The 17,387-nt window shown below is 50.0% G+C and overlaps 1 protein-coding gene across 2 annotated transcripts in view; it reads right to left on the reverse strand.

Moving 5' to 3' along the window:
* The window catches only part of SLC24A3 (solute carrier family 24 member 3), a 111,539-nt gene extending 108,176 nt beyond the window's left edge, over positions 1–3,363 (reverse strand). For both annotated transcript variants that reach the window (XM_054628885.2, XM_077176173.1), the window contains exon 1: positions 3,158–3,363. In XM_054628885.2, coding sequence (XP_054484860.2) covers positions 3,158–3,281 — 124 coding nt within the window. In that variant the 5' untranslated portion in view covers positions 3,282–3,363. The remainder of the gene's footprint in view (positions 1–3,157) is intronic.
* Between the last annotated feature and the right edge of the window lie 14,024 nt (positions 3,364–17,387).

Below are 17,387 nucleotides of genomic sequence, written 5' to 3' on the forward strand. Positions count from 1 at the left end.
CAGTAAGGAGATCTGCAAGGAAAAGCCCTTTGAGGCAGGGCCCGTGACAAAGCGGTCAGGAGCAAACAGCCGACGTGGCTCATTCCAGATCCTCCAACCAGCACAGGGGTGGAAGGCGGACATGCCCGGGATCTTTGCTCCCCATCTCTCATCACACCACCCAGGATTGCTCAGAGGCTTTCTAAGAGTGTGCTTTCATGACATGGATGCTTTCAACACACCACAGCCCACAAGGACCGGGCAAATACCAGCCCTGTGAAAACAGCCTGAGCTTCGTTTTTAGGGTAAGTCTCAGAGCCAGTCAAAACGCATCTGGCAGGCCCTGCTCCACCATGCTGAACACTTCACTCCCATCAAGTTAAAACAAGACTTAAAAGAAACCTGAATCTTCCACACTTGAATCACGCAGGCCACTCCATGTGCTTGGATGTGCCCATCCCCATGAGTAAGGGCTGCAGAATCAGACCCAGCTTTTCCTCACCATCCTGCCAAAGACACAGACACAAAGAAGAGGAGAAAAATCCCACTGACTGATGCCCCTGCTATTTCTGCTGTCCGTGACAGCAAACTGGTTAAAGGCCTGACTCAGAAGCCTCCCTTGAAAAACCTGAATCATTACAATTTAGAAGGCAGCCTCACATAATGAGGTCTCCACTCCTCCCTCTCTTTAGAATAGAAAATTCGAGTCAGACTGATGGGGGGATAAATAAGGGGGAAAAAATAAACCCAACTTCACACTTTGTTCAACCCTTTCTGTGCAGGTGGCAGTTGAGCAGCCAGAGGTTGGCAGCTGGATCTGGGGTCTGCAGGGCTGTATTTGGTCTCAGTTACACTTCTCAGTTACCAGTGTGACCTCCTTAATGCCAGAGCACAACCACAGACTTACACTGCCAGCAAGCAAGAAAGGGGCACCCCAGCTGTATGATCACTGCCCAGACAAACTGTGAACTTGGATTTCTTCTTAGCACCAGATCTATTTCCAAAAGCTTGACCCTTGTGGGATAGAGAGATCATTGGAATGAGCCTCACAGAACACTATAATGTTTTAACACTTTGTTATTACACATCATTTAGCATCAGGAGATCTCAAACTCACTTCACAAAGTACCCTTATTTTTGAGACCCAGCCAAACGAGACATGGAGAGCTTTGATTAAGGCCCTCAGAAAAGCAGGGGGAGCTACCAGAGCAGAATCCCAGAGCTCATGCCCTGTCCCCTAGAGCTGCCTGCTCCATATGGAGCAACTAGACCGCTGTGGTTACCTGCTCTTGCCTGTTTCCTGTGGAGACGTGCCAGCACACACACCTCACAAGGAGGCTCTGGCACCCGACACCCTCTGCACACACACACATACAGGTCTGCAGTGATCCCAAAAGCCTGGCTCCTCCGGATCCAGACCCAGGCCATGGCTGAAACAGTGCCTGAGAAGGGGACTGACAAAGAAAAACTGCAGCACGAAACGAGCGTGCATCCTGCAAAGAGGTGATTCAAGCCTAGGTTTCTGAGCTGGATCACACCTCGACACCAAGGCTCTCCAGGAGCAGCAGTCACTGCAGCACCCCGGGCAAGTCTGTGCCCAACCTCACAGTGCCACCGGTCCCTCTGGCATCAAGGATGCTGGGAGCTGCATATGCCACTTGCACTCCAAACAGCACACAGTGAAAACCACCCCAGAGCCTCCTGCCAGAGCAGCAGAGAGAGAGATGCCAGTTGACACAAAAGCACCGCAGTCTAGTCAAAAGTTTATGCTGTGGATCCTAAATGCTGTTTTTATGTGGGAAAAATACTGAAACAACTACAGAAAAATACACCTTTCCACCTTCTGAGCACAACACAAATGCTGGAGAGCATCAGGCTGTATCCAAGGCTCCCCGAGAGCCCCACTCACTTTGGGCCCATGCAGCGCCAGCCAATACAGTGGATGCTGTGGAAAATTCCCCCGTGACATAATTCTTCTCCCTGTCACTCCTGGCTCTGCTTGGCAAACGCCATTCCTCACCTCTCAGATTAACTTTGAGCAAACTCTGATCACAACAGGCTCCCAAACTGAAGCAAAGCAGCCAGAGCCCTGACACAAGTCTGCTGCACCAGCTAGGGAACACTCCAGCAGCTCAGGCAGAGCACAAAGGCACCTGTGGCACCAGCCTTTACAGCAGATGGAGCTCCTTCTGCACAGGCAGGGACCCCAAAACACAGGATGGGAAGGAGCACTGCACTCAAGAGAGAGGAGTGCACTCTTCATCTTCCCACTGACGGGAAGGGGGAAGAGAGCACAGGTGTGGCCCCAGCACCACAGCCCTTCTCCCCGCCTGCCTTTGAAGTTTAGGTAAAGGAAGGATGGATATTGGTGTCACACATCTGCATCTTCCGCGCTGGCAGACCTGAATATACCTCAGTACATACATAAACTCCTGTTTACTTACAACGACGCTCATGTTTTTCCTGGCCTTACTTCTTGGAAGCAATCACCACGTTTGTAAGAAAAAGCGTAAGTTTTAGAAGACATGTAAAAAAAAAAAGACAATTCGATTAAATTGAGGACATAAAAGTCCCGAATCTTCAAAACACATCCCAACATCGTAATACTCCACTGCGTTCAAGCCGTAGCTGGTGTTTGTGCTCTTCCCTGAACATCAGAGCATTCCTCACACCATGCTGGACACCGTGAAACCCTTCAGACACGTCTGTTTATTCAAAAAGCAAATTCGAGTCACGGAGGCGTACGCTCTTCTTTCCTTAAAGGCAAATAAGCCTTGCCTAAATTCTGCTTACATTCGCGGCTCCGCAGAGCAACAACGCGAACCGCTTCCCACCGCCCTCCGCGCAGCCGAAGCGCGGCGGGCAGGGCACCCCCGCAACCCCGGGGCCCCGCAGGAGGGCTCCGGGCACCCGGTGCCCGCCGGGACCCCCGGGGCGGGCGGGCCCCGCTCCACACGCCGAGCTCCGCCAAGTTTCACGCTGCTCCCGCGGCCGCCCCCGGCGCGCAACGCCCCGGCTCGGGAGGGCCCCGGCGCGGACCCCGTGAGGGAGCCCCGGCCGGCGCGGACCCCGTGAGGGAGGGAGCCCCGGCCGGCGCGGCCCCCGCGGCGCCGCCCTCCACTCCGCAGCCGGGCTGGGCTGGCCCGGCCGCTGCCCCCCGCCGCGGCCCCGCACTCACCGCCGCGCCCGGCCGCGCAGCCGGCCAGCAGCAGGGCCAGCAGGGCCAGCGAGCACAGCGCGCAGCGCTGCCCCCGCAGCAGCCGCCGCCGCCGCCGCTCCGCCGCCGTGCCCGGGGCGCCCATCGCGGCCGCTCCGCTGCGCTCCGACCGCTCCCCGCGCCGCGCCGAGCCCCGCCGGGCGCCGCAGCGCCGCCTCCGCCCGCCCACCGCGGGCGGGACGGGGCGGGGGCCGCACGGCGGCGGTGGGGCCGGCGGGGCTCGGCCCCTCCTCGGGCAACGCTCGGAGCGGGCACGACAGCGGCGCGGTGCCCGCTGCCGGCTGCCTGCCTGGGAGGGGGCTGGCTGGGCATCGCCTTCGCTCGGCGTCGCTCCGTCGCACCCATCGCATCTCCCGCCACCGCTGGGGACCTCTCGGCATCACCGCCTGGGCTATGGCCTGTGCAGTGTTGGACACAGAAAAGCCCCAGCGCATCGCTGATCCCTCACCTGTGATCCCGGGCACAGCCCTCGCTGCCACCCCTGCCTTTCAGACAGCCGGGAGGTTTCTCATTGCGGGTGGCTGGGGATTTTTTCCCGTTTCTCACACTCTGCCCTCAACTTTTTGCCGGGTGAGCACTCATCTGCCCTTCATCCCGGTCCTGTGTGAGCCCTCTTGCTTCCCATTCACTCTACTGGGCACCCTGGCACCCCGGCTCACACACCACCTGCTCGGACACAGGACAGCCCACGCACAGCCACCCCAGCCCTCCTCTGCTGGGGTTGCCGTGCTCAAGAAACCCGGGCCAGCCAGGACCTTTCTTCCCCTCTCTCTTGTAATGTCGTAATTGCTGCTGGAACATTGACACAAACGCCTAGAGGCTGTGCTGAGCCCAGAGCGTTGTGCACACACCAGGGAACAGCCGCCCCTGCAGGGCCCACACTTGTGGAGAACTTTTCGGCTGGAGAGCCACTTTCAGCTGAGATGAATAGGACAGCAGAACAAATATCTCTGTTACCAAGGTCTGACTGTTCCCCAAGAGCTGCCATGGCACGCTGTACGCAGACTGAAATGAAAGTGAGCATCACTGTCAGTAGCTCTGGTCAGTTACCAACCTTTCTCAATGAAGACAGTCTCATTCTAGGGCAGCAACAAATTACATGCACCCACCCTCTCCTGAAGGGGTTTCTGCCGGTTCTGAACTTGACAAGGATGTTGGTTTCCAACTCTACTCTTACATATTTACTGCTTATGCTCCTACACGCAACTTTAACAACACAGGTGTCTCTGTTGGCCAGGGGTAGGCAGAGCCAGTTCCCACCCAGACAGTAAACGGAGCTGAGAACTGGCCTAGGATGTAACTATGGGAGAAGGGTTTTGTTTTGGTTTGTGTTTTTTCCGGGTAGGATACACTCCCTTCCCCCTGGCAGGGCAGGTTTTATCCCATGGTAAACAACTCTGAAACCTGCAGCACTGTCAAACACTACAGCAAGTCACTCCAGATAAGGAAAGAGATCCTGACTGTCACCAATTGATGCCATGGGAAAGCAGTCATGGGTGAGAGAGGCTTGGGGGTGAAAGCCCCATTGCTGACATGACAGAGCACTGTGACAGTGTTCCCAAAGTACTGCCTTTAAATTTAAATGTCCCTTTGAAGTCTAAAACTTCTTGAAAATGCGACCCTGAGAGTCACTGCAAAATCATTACTCATGCCTCCATCATAAGCCTCCTCTGGTCCCTTTGCAGGGCTGCTTGTAAATACCAGGTGGGAGCTCACTGTCTTGAGAATGGAGACTGGGACTATCCGGGAAGCTCAGGAACAAATTCCCCACTCAGAATCACAAGAATGCCTTACTAGTGTAGTGAGTACTAGCTCCTGAAGCATGTGCATTTCTGGGGAGCACAAGACAGGAGAATTCCCTTTTCTCTCCCTCTGATAAACTGGTGTGTGGGTGGAACAGGCTTTGAGCAGCTCCGTCTGCTGGAAGAAACAGAAGGAAGGGAACCGTGGTGGACATTACTCTTCTGAAAGAAACATTCTATATTTACCTTCTACAGGAGTCTTCTGCACAAAAAAAAAACCTGCTAAAGACCAGACATGACTAGCATGCTGATGAGCGTTACAGGGTTTGCTTTGTGGCACCTCTGCCGTGCTTGGTGCCACGCAGAGCTTTCTTCACGGAGGGCCACGGATGCTCTGCAGAGAGGCCCTCGGAAGGTTCCCACAGAGCTGGCTCTCAGAGGGGCAGAAAGATGTGCTTTTGTTCCTTCCACAGTGCAAAACCACATAAAGCACTGGGAGAAAACTGTGTAAATCACAGGATACAGATGTGCAGAGATGACAGCCAGATGTGCCTTAGCGGAGCTGAGGAGCAGCCGTGACTGTTGCAAGGAGAGCAAACAGCCCTTGCGTACTTGGCATCTTCCCCTGCAAGCCACGCCAAGTTCTGAGCTTCAGACCAAACAGAGATTTTTCTTCTGTTTGGACTCACAGATTATGCTCACAAAGAGCTTTCAACCCTGGAGAAAAATATTTGGGATTCGAGCAGAGCACAATCGATGCGCATTGGCCGGGCAGAATCCAGCTGCCAGTGAGGGTGATCCCCAGCTGGCGGGCAGCACCCCAAGCCAGTTTGAAGGGTTGAAGCGGCACTGGAGCCTTGGCCAAACATGGACAGGGGCACTATGAGGCTGGGACTGAGAGCACCTGCATGGCAGAATCACCAAGTCTCACTGCTGCTGCATTCCACACACAGGGAACTGCTGCAGAGGCACTCCAGCTGGATCTCAGAGGACAGCAGGAGGCTTCCCTGCCTTAGGTTCCAGTCCTGGGGCCTGCCTTTGCATCACAGCTCCTGTTCCCTCTCTGCCAGTGTCTGCCTACATGGAAAGCTGTGCCCTCACCTCAGGTGTGTGCTGCTGGATGTGTTAGTTGCTTGTTCCTCCTCCCTGAGCGGTTCGGTGCCAGGGCTGTGGCCAAGCTCCAGTTCCAGGTTAAAAGCAGCATTAAGGGTGGCTTGGCATGGTTGCCTCTCCTGTGAGGTAAGAGGGGCTGGCTTAAAGCATCTGTCCAAGCCACAAACCTTAGACACACTCATGCATCCTCTGCAAGCCACAGAGAGGATGCAATTAAACGCGCTACTGATTGCTCCTGCTCTCTCCTTCCTGCCTGCTCAGCAAGCTGAAAGCCTGCCCAAGTGCCCTGCTCCCAGGTAGAGCTGTTAAAAACGAGAACAGACTCCCAGTACTAGAGTGATTTCAGCATTTATTATAATAAAAATAGAAAGAAAGCCCCCTAAAGCATGGGGGCTTGCAGGCCCAGCGTTCCCATCGAGGATGCTGCGGTGCCAGTGCTGGGGCTGCTTCAGCAGCCATGTCCCCGAGGTTCCAGCTGGAGCAGCACTGCTTCCCTGGGTCAGATGCCCCTTTTTATCCTGTTTTCTGTCCCTTTGGATTGGTTTCTTTTTGGATCCTTCATTTGCATGAAGGTTTTAGGCACTCGATTGGCCCATTACAGTTCTGTCCAGGTTGGCTCGAGTGGCACACTTGTGTGTAATACAGGTACTTGCCTATTTCTTATAACTACCCTTTTAATCCCTTTTACAATATAACAACCAAACTAACAGTACATCTTAACAATTATCAACTATTTTACAGCAGTTTCTAACCTATTTCTAACAGAGCTGCCCATGTGAATGAGCTGGTTTCAGCAAATCCAGCCAGCCGTGCCCCGAGGGAGCCCAGGGAGCACCTGGATGTCATTGGAGCTGAAGGAGCGATGCTTTTGGTCAGCTCCTGGCATCAGTGTCTCATGCAGTGATGACAAACCTCCTCCTCCAGTCACACACACCCGTACTCCAGGTTCAGGCTGGTTCAAAAGGCTGCCCTGCTGATGGGATTTTAATGTAAAAATAGTTTACAGGAGTTTAGGCTACGCCTGTTCCCGTTTTATTTAAGAACTTATTTAAATAAGTTTGCATCTGCTTAGATGAAACAGCTTAAGGTCACGGCCTTGGATAAAGCTGGGTGTCCTCCTCCTGAAGGCTGGCAGCTCTCTCCTCTCCCTGAAAAGCTTGTACAAAAGTGTTTGTACTCACAGGCTTTGTGGTGAGCTCAGGGTTTCAGGGAGGCCTGTGGTACAGGAGGGAGCAGAGGGGACACACTCGCTGTGTTTCAGCTCTCTGGGAAAACAAACTGGGCTGTGACAGAGCTGGTTTCTGGCTCTCCTTCTGCCAGAGGGTTTGGGGGTCTTTGGCAGCTAAAGGAAAGCAGCAGCACCCAGTTTCCTCACTCCTTTTCTGGTCTGTACCCTTTCCTTAGGGTACAGATTTTTCTAAAGCTTTCCACATCCTCTCTTCTTGATTCACAACTAAATACACACACAAGCAAACAGACTAAAGAAGCTGCATACCCTGTATTTGTATGTGTATTTGTCCCTTTCTGAGGCTTGGAGGTATTTTCTCCTGCAGCCCTCTTTTAGGGTGCTGTTTTCTCTTACCAAGGCCAGTGGGGTGGGAGCCAGAGAGGCAGGATGGAGCAGGACAGCCCTCCCCTGCTGGAGCTGCTTGCCCCAGCAATTATCCCTCTGCTACTGCTGAATCTCTGGGAATATCTTGTGCTTCAGTGGTGAGAAGCAATTACCAAATTGAGTATGCAGTGCATAAAAGCCAACTAGGGTTCTTTCTGGATGAAAGAGGCAATAAAAACGCTGGTATTTATAGAAAAATATTTATTACTTCATGGGATATCAGGGCTTCCTGTGGTTTGAGGCTGTGCCTTGCATAGCTCATTGCTGAATGCCTCAGGATGACACTTTTTTTTTTTTTCTTTCAGCAGCAGCCTGTTTGCTCTCCAATCAATGGTCAGGTTTACAAACAGAGTGATTCTGTGTCCCCTTATGGGCTGTCCTGCCCTTCTCTGGGCACAGGGCAGGCTGGTGGTGTGTGTGTGTGTGGGTGTGTGTGTGCACATCCCACCTCGGGAAAGTCCAGGGAATAGCAACTGCTCCAGAGGAAAGCTCTGCTCTTCTACCTGCCTGATGGCACTGGAAAAAAAAAAAAAAGCAACACTTAATAAAATTAAAGGGCAGACAATTCAAAACAAATGCAAATGAAACCCTATTACATGCAGTGAAATTGCCCTGGAGGACCCTTTGCCACAGGAAGATGTTTCTGAAGCCAAAAAAGAAATTCAGAAATGCAGAAGAAGGATAGGTAGCTGTGTAAATATTGAAAATAGCAGTGTCAGAATGAATCCTAACATTGGTATATCCAGAGCTCACAGTTTACAGCTCGTAAAAGTCTGAGAAAACAAAAAAGGACCATGAAATCTAATATAAATCTTGGATCATCACCAATGCTTCTGCCCCCCTTTACTGCTGGGCTCCTCCCCAGTGGCCTGCCTGTGAGGGATGCTGTTCTCCAAAAAACACCATCACTGGGCTGCTCTGGAGGATGCCACGGCAAGCACAGGGGAGAGGCTTTGCCCACCACAGAAGGGACACATCCAGCAAACCAGCACTTTGCTCCTCCTCGTGCCCTGAATGGCAGCCCTGCCTCCTTCCTGAGCTCTGGTCAGTTCCCCAGCTTGGCAATGTCCTTGGGCTTGCCAGGGGCATGCACTGACCATCCCCAGGTCTCTCATAAGGAATAAGCAGCACCAGCCTGTGGGCAGAGCTTCCCTCCAGGGTTTCCATCGCCTCAGCTCTGCAGAGGTGGCTGCCCTGGGGTGGTTCCAGTGGCCTCTCCCAGGCCACTCTGTGTGAGTTCCCTTCAGACAGCAGATAAATGTTCCTCTCCTTCCCCTCCACCCTCCCAGCAGCGTGCCTGGATTTAGAGAAGGCTGGACAGGGCCACTGCCAGCAGGAGAGGAGCACACGGTCTGCAGGAGAGGTGCAAGAGCCTCCAGCCTCGGGGGCTGTTTGTTCCCTTAGCACTGGAAGTTCCTGTACAGAGCTCCCTGGGACTGTCCTGGGTCCCCATCTGAAACCAGCTCATCAGCACTTCACACATGAGCTGATGCAATCGGAGTGCAGGGCTGCAGCTCCCTGGGATAATTCACAATTACAAGGAGGAGAAGCGCTGCTGCTTGGCTGAGGGAGCTGAACTTACTGGCCCAGCCACAGTGGCTTAATTAAAGCCACTGGAAGGAAGCTGTGATCATCCTTCCTGTGAGCAGAGATATGGTTTATTGCTTACCATTTATTTTCCTCATTTCCAGATAGAGGGGAAGATGGAGGGGTGGTTTATGTAGGAAGCTTTGTTGGCATCCTAAACTGTGAGTGAAACCTCCCTGGGTTGACAGAAAACCAAGAGAGAGTTCATTAGGATGTTTCCCCCTGCCCAGCAGGGAAACCCTAACCCTAACCCCCACTTCTCTGCCTATAAATGACAGAATTTGTCACAGTTCTCAGCAACTAAGCATGCTGCAGAGATGGGTTCTCATTTCCAGAAGAGGCAGTGTCAGCATGCAGACAGGCCAGCTCCCGCTTGGACTCAGTTCCAGCCCCGTTCCAGCCCCGGATTTATCAGGCAATGAATCTCAGGTTGCTCCTGGAGACATCTAGTGAGGCATCAGCGTAATGCAAACCAGCACAGCCACCCAAAAATGTCCCTGTGGGAAGGGAGAGCTGCTGTGGGAGAGCTCTTGGACACTGCTGGTGAAGCAGCTCCATCATTTCTGGTCACTGAGTCCTTCAGCACTCAGAAACAGCAAATACCAGGGTCTCACAGCCACTGTTTGGGCATTCAGGGAGGAAAGAAAGAAGGAAAAGAAAGGAATGAAAGAAAGGAAAGGGAGAAAGAAAGGGAGGGAGGGAGGGAGGGAGGGAGGGAGGGAGGGAGGGAGGGAGGGAGGGAGGGAGGGAGGGAGGGAGGGAGGGAGGGAGGAAGGAAGGAAGGAAGGAAGGAAGGAAGGAAGGAAGGAAGGAAGGAAGGAAGGAAGGAAGGAAGGAAGGAAGGAAGGAAGGAAGGAAGGAAGGAAGGAAGGAAGGAAGGAAGGAAGGAAGGAAGGAAGGAAGGAAGGAAGGAAGGAAGGAAGGAAGGAAGGAAGGAAGGAAGGAAGGAAGGAAGGAAGGAAGGAAGGAAGGAAGGAAGGAAGGAAGGAAGGAAGGAAGGAAGGAAGGAAGGAAGGAAGGAAGGAAGGAAGGAAGGAAGGAAGGAAGGAAGGAAGGAAGGAAGGAAGGAAGGAAGGAAGAAGAAAAGAGAAAAGAAAAGAAAAGAAAAGAAAAGAAAAGAAAAGAAAAGAAAAGAAAAGAAAAGAAAAGAAAAGAAAAGAAAAGAAAAGAAAAGAAAAGAAAAGAAAAGAAAAGAGAAAAAGAAAGCTCCTTGCTGTCTCCTCAATGACACCTAATTTAGCCAAAATATTGGCCCAGGTTCTGACACACAATGTGCTTCAGATGTCAGGAGGTGACAGTTTGGAGCAACACTTTGTCACTTTCCCAAGTGGTGTGGCCTGACCTACATAAAACAACTACACTCTGACATACATTACTGTTTGGTTTAACTAGATTGACACCACTTCTCAGGCATAAATGTATCTGCAGTTTAGCCAAATTTATTTCAAATCTTTATCGTAAAATTCAATTTTATTTCCAAAGTCTCTCAGAAATGAATATCCAAGTGCAAAAGCTCTGCTCTGTTTTCAAGAGTTCCTGTTACCAGCACGTTTTCAGCATGCAGCACAACCCTCTGACACTTTTAGCCACAGGGAAGAGGGTGGCAGCCCTGCGAGGAGCTGATAATCCCAGGCTGGCTCCCAACACTGCCGTTCCCAATTCCCAACACGTTATCACGGCCAGCAGGAACCAGCCAGCACATCCAGCCCAAACAACGAGCTCTGCTGCCAGCCAGGGAAGTCTGTGAGCCCTGGGCTTATTCCTCAAATGCCTTTTCATGTAACACCTCTCACAAGCTGGGTTGTTCCTCCCGAGGAGCTGTGGCACTGAGCTGCCCAGGGCTGGCACTTGCCAGGGAGACCCTGATGTGACACAGCCTCAAGTTCTGCCAGGGGAGGTTTAGGGTGGGTATTAGGAAAAATATCTTCATGGAAAGGGCTGCCCAGCCTTGGCACAGGCTGCCCTGGGCAGTGTCAGAGTCCTCATACCTGGTGGAATTTGAAAACCATGTGGATGTGGCACTTGGGGACATGGCTGGGGGAATGGTTGGACTCGATGGTCTTAAAGGGCTTTTCCTACCTAAGTGGTTCTGTGTAAAGAAGCTGTGCTGGAAAAGCAGCACAGTCTGTCCCTACTTCAAAGAGGGTTAATTTGTGGTGAAATGAACTCCTAATTAAGCATCCAGGATCCCACTTGCTTGCACTGGTAAACAAAACTTCTGCTCATGTGAAGGACAACACTATCACCATCTCCTGAGTGAGCAACCCCACCAAGAAGAAAGGCAGCCACATCACCCACTTGTGCTCTCGTTTGTTTCAGTGACAAATTAGCCCCAGTCCTTCTGGGTGACCTGGAACAGCCTGCCATGCAAACACCACATATAAGAAGCTGACACTTATCAGGACACTGTATTTTGTAAAAAACAGGTAAAGAAGTATTTTGAGGACAGGTGAGACCGTGAAATCACTTGAGACCCTTACCCAGCTGCTGCTGCACTGAGTGCTGCCTCAGGGACAGCAAAGACAGTCCCTGGACTTGCTTCAAATTCTTGTCCTATGTACTGTATTTTTCCCCATATAGACATGTGCTGTATTTCTACTGGCTGTTTAGAAAGGAGAGAAATAAAACCTCATCCAGACCATGAGTTCATGCTCCCAGATATATATTTTGTATTTAATTTCACACTTTGGAGCCCAGCACTGTGATTTGTGTACGTGGATTTCATTCTGCTGGTGGCACACAGCTCCACCAGAGTGAAGCAGGATGGGTTGGAAAGCAGTGCAAGGTCTTACCTAGACAGACTTGCTCAGGAAAAATAATCTAAATTAAGTCACTGCTTGACTTTAAGTGGATTAGTTAAAATGCATTCAATTCCTCAATGCAAGTTCTTATTCAGAAGCAAAATGACCTAAATTTGATTTACCTCCAGTCATTTCCAAACTTAAATAATATTAACACAGCTTTCAATCAGAGAGGACTGACCCTGTGTATGTTAAATTCAGTTTAAGCAATCCACTTACACAGACAAGAAAAACAAAACAAAAACAAAACAGAAACAAAACAAGAAAATATTTCCAAGGCTCTAAGCATTAAACTGCTAATTGCTGGGCCTGCTTTTCCATGAGTTCAGTGGTTAATGGTGGATGCTGAACAGCCTTAACAGATCTATGGCTAGTGTCAGGTGTGGGTTGGGGTGAGGAGAAGGCATTGGAACACAGATTATTCCTTTGTCTGGGACAGAGATGGCAGAGAAATTACCATATTTGGGGCTGCCTACAAGCTGGCTGCTGTATTTTCTCAAATAAATGATGAATGCTGCAGAAATCTAAACATGACTTTTTATAGTCACTCCTCCAGGCACACAGCTATTAAATGCTGAGCTGCCAGCCCCAGCTATGCAGAAATTATGTGTCAAGCCCCCCAAATCCTGGGGCTCCCTTCAGGGTTGTGAGATTCACAAAGCAGGGCTCATTCTTCATGTTCCACAAGCTTTAGAGGGAGGGAGGGAATGGGGATAAGCACTCAAAAGCAACAGAATGGATCCAGAAAAGGAGCACCTGATCCCTGCTCACTCCCAGGCTGGCCCCAGGAATTATGCTGATACAATTTCCTAAGTTTCTCTTTTCCTGTTAATCTTCTCTGCTGAAGCAAAAGAGCCTTCAGAGAGGGCAGAGTCATTACACACCTTAGGGTTTGTTTTCCTTATGGCAAAAGGAGCAACAAACAACTTCCTGTTTGGCACCAAAGAAGAAACAGCAAATCTTTCCAAGAAGCAGAGGTAGCATGACCCAAAATCCCCACTGCCTGCAATAACCAGCATGCCTGAAGCCTTGTCAGGGGTGTGCTGCTTTGCCCTGCAGCTCCATGATCTCCCTGCCCTGTCCCACTTCCCAGGACTAAATTCACTTGATTTGTAAAGGAAAAACAGATCAGCTCAGGCTGATGTGTTTTTCCATGGCCAGTAGGCATGGCTGGAAAAGCACAGGGATCAAAGTGATGGGGTCAGGAAGGAGAGGGTGAATGTTTGTACCTTGCCACAAGGAACAAGGGACATTTCCACTGCTTGGGAGCACAGGGAGCAGCCCAAATAAGTGAAGGCATCCATGTGCTAGCTCTGCTCCCTATGTGGCCAGCCAGCTACATAAGGAGGCTTCTGCACAGCTGCCATATTTGTGTGTTCTGGCCCCTCATTTTACCCCTCTCCAGGCAGTGTCTGAGGGCTTGACACAACTTGAGTCCATTTCCTCTTTTGCTGCCACTTGTTAACCAGGAGAAGAGGCTGAGCCCCACCTGTGCTCACAGCCTCCTTTCAAGTAGCTGTTGAGATGGAGAAAATCTCTTAATGTTTGGAAAAAATTACGAAATTTGCTCTTAAATCCGCCCCAAGCCTTATTCCAGCCCCTCACTGTCCTTTTGTTTATAAGCCTTCTCCTTGTGCTTAACAAACTGCCTCAAGCGAGATCCCAGCCCATCCCATTCTTTTCCTACCCACAATAAAAACTCATAGAAAACAGCAGTGTTTCATTTTGGAGCTATTTTGTAAAAGAATGTAATCTCCAAGGAACACAGTAATGTCAGAAAGTGACCAAACAACACCATAAATTGCACTTTGAGCTCCAGAGCTGTCCAGGCTGAGCACTGGGCTCCAGCAAGTCCCTGTGAGCAGTGGCACAGGAAAACTTTTTAAAGCTGTGGCTAACACTCCAAGAGCAGATTTTAACATTCCAAGAGCAGATTTTAACACTCCAAGATCAGATTTTAGCACTCCAAGAGCAGATTTTAGCACTCCAAGCGCAGATTTTCAGGATCCTGGATGGGAGGCAGCAGTGCAAGAGGAGGAAATGGAGCTGCCTGAATTCAGCAGGCATTTCCCTGCCTGCCTCCAAAACTGCTCCTCACAGTCTTTAGGAAACTGAACAACTTACCCACAGCCTCTCTGGCACTATGAAGGAGTCTCCCTTGGACACACTCTGGGGTTTTATCAGTACAAACAGGGTTTAAGCCTCCACTTTAAACCCCTGTTTGCCCATGGAAGTGGCCACAAGGCTGGGCAGCAGTATGAGCTCCTAGAGCTCAAAATCAAGGACTGTCTGTCCCAGGAGCTTCCCTGCTTGGAGAGCAGCAGGATCTCCAAGCTGCCCACACTGGGAGGCATCAGCTGTGCTGGAAATCCCTCAGGAAAAGGCCCGTGGGAGAGGCTGGGACTGCAAGGAACATCCATCCTTGGATGTTCCAAGGTCCTGGATGGTCCAGGTTTGTTGATGGCTGTCCTGGATTGCCAAGCAAATTGTATTCTCTTTGCCATCTGTATGGCAGTTGTCTTCCGTTAATTGGGCAGTTTTCCTTATCTCTTCCACACCCACTCCTCCCTCTGAGGAGACATCTGCTGATAACAGCTACTGAATGTCACTGCATGGCTGATAAGGACTACAGCATCCCATTGGGAGATGCCCCATCCAGAGGGAGAAGCCAAGCATTCCTACCTGGATATAATCTGGAGTCCTGGAACACCAGCACAGCTTCTCCACTGGATTTCCCAGAGGACCAGCTGCCTCTTCTTCCACTGGATCTTCAGAGGAAGACTACACCTTTTCTACAGGATCCCTGCTCCAACAGAACCACCCCTGACACTGCAGGAGGGCTGCAGCCACATTTCCAATGGGACTGCTACCAACACCCTGACCCACAGGGTGTCAGGTTGTGCTCTGACTCTGTCAGTGTTGTTTTAGTCTACTGCATTGTTTATTTTATCTTTTTATTTTCTTCCCTAATAAAGATCTGTTATTCCTGCTCCCATATTTTTGCCTGAGAACCCCCCTTAATTTCAAATTTATAGCGATTTGGAGGGAGGTGTAATTTCCCATTTCAGGAGAGGCTCCTGCTTTCCTTAGCAGACACCTGTCTTTCCAAACCAAGACAGTGGCCCTGCTCCAAGGATGTTACTGAAACTGAGGCTAAAAACAAAAACTCTCCAACAACAATTTTTAATGTTAGAGAATTAAGTCATTACTTTATTCTGTCCAGGATGTTGTTCTGGCCAGGATGTGCAACACGAATAATTTCATCCACATATTGCCTGGGTTGTGCAGAGAAAATCATTCCATCACACAGAATTTTTTACTAGATCTTTCCCATACTTACACAGTCTAAACCCAGAGAAATTAATTGGTTTCAATGTTCATTGGTCCCAAGTCACACAGTTCTTACTGTTTGGTTTCCTATTGGTTATTGATCCCTTCACCTTCAATGCTAATTAGGTTCTCATTCTTCTAGGACAGAGGCTCCAGGGCCTGGAGCAGCTGGGATGGATGCAATGGGATGCCCAAGGCCTGTGTGCTGTGTCCTCTGCCCTGGAGATGAGAGTCATTTCCATCAGCACACATACTTTTCCTGAAGCCCTTTTATTGGGAAGAGTGACTCACTTGCAATATCCATCTGAAACTGAAATGTTCTCCTGAGGTATTTTTAGACAACAGTAGTGGTGGTCCAGTGAGTCATGGCTCTAGCACTGCCCATTAATGCAGAAATCCCTGGGATCCAGGGCAGTGGATTGCTGTCCAGGGCTGCTTCCGTGGAGCTCTGACTCACCAGTATGCCAGCCTTCCTTCCCACCACCGTGTTTGAATATATTCCTGTTCCCAGCAGGGAAGATGTTACAAAACCCCAACAACCTCTCTGGACAAGCAGGAGAACAGTTCTAAAGAGAACAGGAGGACAGTTCTAAAGGAAGGAGTAGAAGAAAGGAGCTCATGGAGACCTGAGATGAGGTGGTGGTGCCAACCCTGCCCTGGAGCATCGGTTCCTCTTTCCCATTTCCATTCCCATTCCAGTTGCCCTAAAGCAGCCAGAGTTCTTTCTACACTGCTATGCACCCTGGAAGCACTTCAGCAGGAAATTACAGCACACTTTCAGACAGACTAACAGCTGCCCTAGTTTACAGGAACACCTGGAGACAGATTTTAGGGCAGTGCCCCAAATGAAGGTGAGACCAAAACCTGTTTGTCACACAGCCGCTGGTGTGGGATGGAGAGGGGCAAATGATGCTCCCAGCAGGGATCAAACATGAACCACACCTGTGGCAGCAGCTCTCAGAAAGGCTGTGAGAAGATCAGAGAAAAGAATGAGAAGCAATTCTTATCTTCACTTGCTGCACCCGTTGCTGTGAACGTGTGGAATGTGTTAGGGAGATTTGTTTACCAAAGGGTGGTTTCCTAATTAGCCAATGGTGATGGTGTTTGGATTGGAGGACCAATTAGGTCTACCTGTATTGTAACTGTCTATAAAAGCAATGGGTTTCTTAATAATAATAATAATAATAATAATAATAATAATAATAATAATAATAATAATAATAATAATAATAAAGAGAGATTGATCAGCTTTCTGTGAATCATGGAGTCTATGCTAATTATTTCCCACCCGGTGTAAATCAGACCATTTTTTAATTCCTTGCTCACACTGTCTTCAGGATTGGAACCTGCAAACTCATCCATTCCACCTTAATCATGGCACTTGGAGATTGGTCTTATTGACTGAGAGCCAGAAGTTATTTCCCTTTTAGTCCATCAAATTAATTTATGGATCAAATTAAATGCCTCCAATCCTTTTTACCAGTAACTTTGGCCTGCCAGAGCAGCATCATTTCTTCATGCTGTTCCATGCTTAAAATCCTGATTTTGGGAGCAAAATGGCCCTTCAGTTCAGCACCTGGACCAAAACATTTGGGAGATACCAATTGATCAGGATTTTTTACTGGTAAGATTATTTTCTCTTCCAAGAGTCCATGAAAACAGCAGCACATTTTCATAGGACCCCTAACATAATCTCTGGTTACTATGGAGATTTCCTTGGGGAATTTTCTATTGAGAAAATAAAGACAGTTTTTAAAGAAAACTGCAGCAAATTACTCAAGCAGGAATGCGAATGTGAATTTCAATAGCAGTAATTTGCAGCCACTCTGTGGTTTGCCAGCACTTAACAGAAGTCCTAAAAAAGGTTTGTATTCAGATTGGCATTGTGTTGGTAACTGGTGGGCATTTCCAACAGGAAAACTGGCAGGAAAAACTGGCACACGTGGGCACCACAGGGGCTCACAGACACCCCACCAAGAGGCCCTGGGTGGATTTTTAAGAATGTG

Source organism: Agelaius phoeniceus, chromosome 3 (genome assembly GCF_051311805.1).
Source record: "Agelaius phoeniceus isolate bAgePho1 chromosome 3, bAgePho1.hap1, whole genome shotgun sequence".
In the NCBI taxonomy this organism is placed as follows: Eukaryota; Metazoa; Chordata; class Aves; order Passeriformes; family Icteridae; genus Agelaius; species Agelaius phoeniceus.